General features: G+C 32.3%; 1 protein-coding gene across 1 annotated transcript in view; it reads left to right on the top strand.

The window, feature by feature from the left end:
• Positions 1 to 2,873: 2,873 nt before the first annotated feature.
• The window catches only part of LOC106691218 (growth arrest-specific protein 1), a gene marked incomplete at its 5' end in the record, with an annotated part of 23,472 nt that continues 19,194 nt past the window's right edge, over positions 2,874 to 7,151 (top strand). The window contains 1 exon segment of the mRNA XM_014436928.3: positions 2,874 to 3,028. Within this exon segment, the coding sequence (XP_014292414.1) occupies positions 2,874 to 3,028 (155 nt within the window).

The raw sequence follows: 7,151 nt of genomic DNA, 5'->3' as shown, positions 1-7,151 counted from the left end.
GATCAAGCAGCCAAGGAAGTATCAATGTCATCATCCGAAGTTTGCAATATTTACACCTTTCAGATACATGTAACTAAATAAAATACCATACAGAGAAGACCAAACTATGTAGAAGCTCTAACCGCAACACTTGAGGTCGGCATCACTAAAGATTGGTAACACGTGACTAATACTTGGGTTTCTAATTTTAAAAAATTAAATAAATAAATAAAATAAATCTCAAAACTTTTATGAAAATTCATTGTTGTACTTTCTTTATCTTAAAAGGGCGAGATGAAAGAGTTTATAATATGTTAATTTGCACAGAGCCATGAGTCCTCTAGCATTAAGCCTGTAGTGGAACTGCATCCGGCTGTTATAGCAACTTTCAATTTCTCTATACAGATAAACAATTTTTTAGGCTTAGTAATAGATTCTGTAATGGTAAATAGGTCTTTCTATGGCTTAATGTCAAACTTATATCAAAGCCAGGTATAAAATTTACCATAAAAATTATTAATCTTATCTCATTACACACAACAGTTGTTAATTAGCACTCACTAATCATCATAGAGTAATAAAACCAAATAGCTTTGAGTTGTTCACTTCATTATATTTAGTTATGATATCTTCAAGGTCTTTGTTAAAATTAAATCGTCAGAATTGTTTACATTTTTTTTCTCTTGGTTACCCTTTTATTTTTGTCATTTATTAATTAAAATCATATAAGATATTTAAGCGTGTATTTTTCTTTTATTTGCGGATGAATTTAAAATATTCAAACGTAAACCTCAATTTCTTATAAAAATAGTATTTTTGTCTATACTGTATACTTCATATCTCTTTTCTACTTTATATCACATTCCGTCTATTTTATGGGTATTCATGACACTGGGTTAAATGTAAAATATTTTACCTTGTTAAATGTTATAAATACAGGATTGTGAGTAATGAGTAGCCCTATTTAAAGTCATGTTAAATGTTAAATGCATAAGAGTTCCTAGCGGATTTTTTAAGTAACTTGTTGTATAATCCTTCCTTCCCGTTATTGTTTACTTCTAAGTTTTGAAATAATTTATTACAACATGCCTAATGTAAGTGAAAAGTCGAAGTTGTGTGAAATTGTAGCCACTGAGTGTCTTGTTGATCTTCTAACTTGTGAGGACGAGAACAAGATGAGCTAATCGACAACTGGCATTACATGATTATTATTATTGTCATCCATTGCTTTATTATTTATAAAAATATCCATAACAATACTAATACAATCAAAACACAAACTACGAGCAAGTAACCTAACACGACATCAAACAAAACGTCGACGAGCTCAGCAGGTCTGTTGCGTGACGTTATTCTCCATCTAACAGTACTACTAGTAACAGACTCTCAACCATGTTATATGTTATATCGTTTTAACATGGTAAAAGAAGGAAATATTTCTCCATTTAACAGACCTAGTAACAGACTCTCAACCATGTTATATGTTATATCGTTTTAACATGGTAAAAGAAGGAAATATTTCGCCATTTAACACAACTTTTTCCATTTAACGCGCTTTAACATGTTAAACTAAAGATCATGAATACCCCTTTTGTCACTAATACATCTCCATGTATTGGTTCTATTATTTATTGATTTATTGTGTCATTAATTTTCTTTTGTTTCATAATTTTTACTCTTATTTAATTATTTTTCCTCCTTACACTGTATATAATATCTTATAGCTTTACCATTAAGTTTATCTTATACAGTTAGCTTATAAGGTATAGTTTATTGGGTAGGGACCTTAGTCAGTTGTAACTCCCATCTCTTCCATCCTCACACTATGAAATCTCATGATCCCAGGTAAACATCATTACGATTTTCCTCTATTATTGCTTTTTATTCTTGTTCTTATCCGTTCACCTACCCCTCTTATCTGTTATTGTACCTTACTTATGCCACATTTACTTCATCACTCTTTAATTTAACTTTATCATATTTTTTACTACTTCTAAAAGTACCTATTACACTATGCATTAATCTAGTTCTACATTTTCAGTTCTATCACTCATTACTGTACATATTATTAATTAATATAGATAAATAAATTTATATTTTTCTTAAATTACTTTGTTTCTTTCCTTTTGTTTATATATTTTTTTTGTATAACTTAATTTATATATTTTTTTATAAATAACTTTTTCTCTCTTTCTATTTATATTCCAATTGTTTTGTCACATTTGACAATGGTTGTATCTTGTTCTAATTTTGCTCTGATAAAGTTAAGTAGGATGAAACGTTGGTTAATAATATATATATATAATTTTACTAGTTTTACATTTTTGTATTTTATAGTGTTGTTGACTGCTACCCTGACTATCTTCCTACAAGTTCCTCCAAACATATGTTTGGATTAGTATATCAGTGCAGTTATTTTTTCAAATTACTAATTAGCTCCTTATTTACCAATTAATTCATCTCTGTGTAATATTAAATATTTATTTTTATTGTTATTATTTATCGAATTCCTCCCGAATCCAATTCTTACGGTCCAAAAACTTAATGCTCCTTACTTGTCACAAATCAATGTTCCATATGTTACCGATTTGGCCAGAACCAGATACCAATCCTTCCATGATAAACTTCCCAACCACCCAAACCAACTCGTTTCTAACCTGGCTTCTCCTTCATTACCTAATAATCCTCCTAGGCGTCTGAAAAGAAGATGGCCTCGAGATCTTCTCCTTTAGAAATGTTTTTGGAGTTCTATCAATGGGTAGATTCTCCACATGTTTGTATCATGTCATAATATCGCTTACAGCAAATTTACTTGATGTGTATATATGTTTCCAGTTGTAAATAACAATAAATAAATTATTAAAAACAAAAAATTGATATTATTTATATTGCAGTGTGAGTGCGGTGACGACGAAATGTGCAAGCAGACCAAGGGTCGTGTGGAAGTGTGCAGGGCCCGGGTTGACAACGCTTCCAACAACGCCACTGTTACCTGCGAAGTAGCACAAGGGATATGTGGTGCTGACGGACCATGCTCCAACGCCCTTAAGTAAATATTTCTTTTGTTCATAATGTTATTTTATAATTTAATTTTAAAAATATTGATGCACTCAGGTGAACAAAATTTGTAATTATGAAGGCCATCGATGGAAATAATGATTACCTTTCATACCAAAATGTACTGAGGGTAATTTATTTTATTAAATCACATCTTACGTGTTCCAGATATTTGCAATAGTTTTTGTCCAACTCCTATGAATTTTTCCTATTTCTACCATATATGTATATCAATATCATTTCATTAAAACATAAGAACTTTGCTTTGTTGCATATTGAACGGCATATATTATTTTATTTCCAAAAGTCTAATTTTCCCAAATATAAGAATTGTATTGATCCTTGTGTTTTTCTTGTCTTCTTACTGGTTTTTCTTAACTCAAAATATGAATAATAAAATTTTGTTTATATAATAAATAAGTAATGACATAAGTAAAGTTCGTTTAAAATAATAAAATATATGATTCTCCTATTTATTACATGGTGAAGGATATATATGACATGATTGATGATGATGCCTCGCTTGGGGACAGTTTGGAAAATATCCCTGCTTCACTTACGATAGTTTGACTTTTCTTACATTACAATGAGGAGGGAACTTAATTAGGGGGAGCCTTTATAGTATTTATTCTTTTATTAATATTGTGAAAAGAACTATATTGTTGACAAAGATATCTCACTACAAGGCTTAAGGAACGGAGATTGTGTTTGTCAACAATTATGGAACATTAGGCTAAATGTACCAATAAAGGCTACTTCATTAATAGTCGCCACTAGGGACAAAAAAAAGAAGGAGAATAGGCACCGGATAGGACTAAAAATGTGAGAGCAAGTAGCAAAACCCATCTAGTAATTATATTTTAAAATACCAGCACATGAAGGGGTAATCACATTCAGTCCTGCAAATACCAGCACTGAAAGGGATCATAACATTGCAAACAGTACTTGTTTCTTTGTCAATGAAGTAATTGAATTTTTCTTAACCGGTTCGAATTAGGTTATTGATAACTTTTTATGAACTGGTTCCCTTGTACTTGTAATATTTTACTCTAAAGAGTTGGTTTTACTAATAAATTTGAATCAGTTCAATCAGGGAGAGTTTGAAAGGAAGTTATTTGTCAAATAACAATAAGTTATTTGACAAAGTTGAAGTTAAAAGATTATGTGTTTAATTTTACGAATTGAAAGAACTTTTCCATTTCAGCAGATTTGATTTGTTTCTAGCATTAACACCATGGCTAATTAAGATAAGTTGAATATTCCATAAAGAGAAGTTTAATGAAACTTATCATTATCCATTATCCTCAATTATTATTATTATCATGTTCCATTGGCCCAATACAATTGTTATCTTGTACCATAAAAATAACTCTATTTATTTTCCCAATGAATAATTATTTATCTTTTTTTTTTCTCTCATTTAGAACTAAATTTATTTTTTTTTTAATTTTATTCATTTATTAATCTTCAAGTTGGTTATTTTTAAGACTTGCAATAAAGCAATTTCGAGAGAAGAAAAAATGAAAATTTCATGCATAACTTGTCAGAGTTTATATCACAATAAAGGCATAAAACTTGATAGCTCTGAACCGGATATTCATAAAAAATGGATGTGTGCTGAGTGTGAATCAGGGTCTGACATGTTGAAAGGAAATGAGCCTGGTACCATGATTAATTTCTTAAAGGGGCTTATCGAGGGGGTTAGAAAAATGGAGGCTTAGCTCCAGGGTATCAATGAGCTCAAAGATATAAAGGACACTCTTCAGAAGCAGTCCAAGCTTTCTTTCGAAAATTTAGAAAGGCTAGAGAAGATTGAAGCCCTCCTGGACCAGCAGAAGAATAAAATTGAAGAATTGTCCTTAGAAAACAACAATCTTAAAGCTAAAATATGTGACCTTGAAACTAGAATTAATCAGGCGGAACAGAATCACCTAAATAATTGTGTAGAGATTAGGGTAATTCCCGAGAAGCAGGGAGAGACCGTAGTGGGAACGGTTCTCAGTATTGGTGCAGGCCTGGACGTGAAGCTGTGTCCGGACGATCAGGACCGGAGATGAGCTGGTGCGGCAAAGAGGTACCAAAAGGGATTTCTCCACTCACCACTTATGGTTGGGTTGAAAACGCCGCGCACCGGGTATATGTGAGCGAAGCAATGACGCCCGCCAACAAGCACCTCTACTGGTTAGCCAGGCAGAAGCAGAATGTGGCGAAAATCAAGTACGTCTGGTTCAGCGGAGACTAGGGTCAGGTGCAGGCAGTCCGATGGCTACCCAGCGATCATCATTGGCAAGACCAGCGACTTAGATGTCTTCAGTTGAATTCGGTATCCAAGTCATCACAATATTGTTATAATTTTCTTTTTTTGTATAGAAGATATTTTATTTATATTTATTGTTTTCAACACTTTAATAATAGCACATATACAATTTTCTCTATTTACATTCTTTTTTTTTTTTTTTTTTATTTCTCAATCTTCATTGACTATTTTTTTCCAAATTTCAATAACTCGAGCAACAATTTCCTTTCAATTTCTGATTATTGTTACAACCTATATAATTGGAACAGTATACAAATTATTGTTATTCTTTATCCCTAAAACTTTATCCTTCTTCTTACTTTATTATTTACCACCCCACAGTTATGACTAATGTCCTCAGTTCCTGTCACGTTAATGCACAATCCCTTATTGCTCACTTCGATGAATTTAAACAGTACTTCCTCGACAATTTTTACCACATAATAGCTGTATCCGAAACGTGGCTTAAACCATTTATTCCTTCCTCTCAAGTTTCTATTCCCAATTACGCTTTCTTTCGCCATGACAGATCTGATCGCACTGGGGGTGGTGTTGGGTTGTAGGTGCATGTTAGTCTTGAGGTCAAAATCCTACTTTGTTCCCCTTCTCCTATCATTCCTCATGCAGAATCATGTTTGTCGAAATTTCAACCATATCTTCTACCTTGTTATTTACCATAGTTTATCGACCTCACCGAGTTCCACTCCATAGCACCTTTGAATCCTCTCTTGTCCTACTAGTTTCCACTTATTCCAATATTATTATCACCTTTTCAACCTTAAAATCCCGTATCTTCGACCAATTGCGGAGAAATAACAATTGAATGTTTCAAACAATGTTTATGTATTTTCTGTACTTAATGTTTCAGAAGTTAGTTTATTCTTTTAAATGTGTATATTAACAGAAATTCTACCTTTCCATTTATTATTTTTAGCTTAATTACATTTGATTTTTTATCATTTTTGTTTTCTATTATTTATTATCAGAAGTGTTTGTCATCTTAATTTTTATGGTGTGACATATGGTTTTAATTTATTTGTTCTATTCTTATTTTATATATACTGTTAATTATTGTTGTTCATTTTAATCTTTTCAACTTCATTATTTTATTATGTTTTATGACGTTTTATAATTTCATTCTTATTTTGTACTCCACTCTAAGGCTCTAAAGCTTAATTCTGACGCCTGTATGTTATTTTAAGGGATGAATCCCAAAATAAATAAAGATTATTATTATTATTTAATTTTTCTTAAACTTCTACTTTAAACAAGTAGTAGAATAGGAAGGTTCATATAGTAGAATAGGAAGGTTCATATAGTAGAATTAAAACAGATCGACTCCAAAATGAAATATTAAGATTTCTATTGGTTAAGTACACTCCCATTTAATCTTCCTTATCCTGCCTGGAATGCTTGTGTATTCAGTTTTTCGGCCGTTAAGTTAGATTCAGGTCGTCTGTGCTTGCCTGGAATTTCCCTTGAAGGCATATCGAAGGGTGATTTAGATCTACCATCGCATTATAGTGATGATAAGATGGCTGATGTTGGCCATGTCATCTTACAACGAAACTCCAGGTTTTGGTCCGATAGATCAGGTGACTCCACTATCCACTAAATATCTGCTTTTATTTCTCGCGGTCCTAAGATCTAATTTGGCGTCCTTTTCTCACGTCGACTCGTCCTGGCTCCACATTTGTGCTTTTAGAGCGGCTACCTCCGCATGGAACAAATCAATTGCTCCTCCGATGTAGGCCATTATCGAAGAAGTACACGTTGGTTGGCCTTTGGCATTGCAACGTCCGGTTCCAGCCCTTGGTCT

The sequence above is a fragment of the Halyomorpha halys genome, unplaced genomic scaffold, assembly GCF_000696795.3.
Source record: "Halyomorpha halys isolate HHAL.00 unplaced genomic scaffold, Hhal_1.1 Scaffold2165.1, whole genome shotgun sequence".
Taxonomy (NCBI): Eukaryota; Metazoa; Arthropoda; class Insecta; order Hemiptera; family Pentatomidae; genus Halyomorpha; species Halyomorpha halys.
This window is presented reverse-complemented; position numbering and strand designations above follow the sequence as displayed.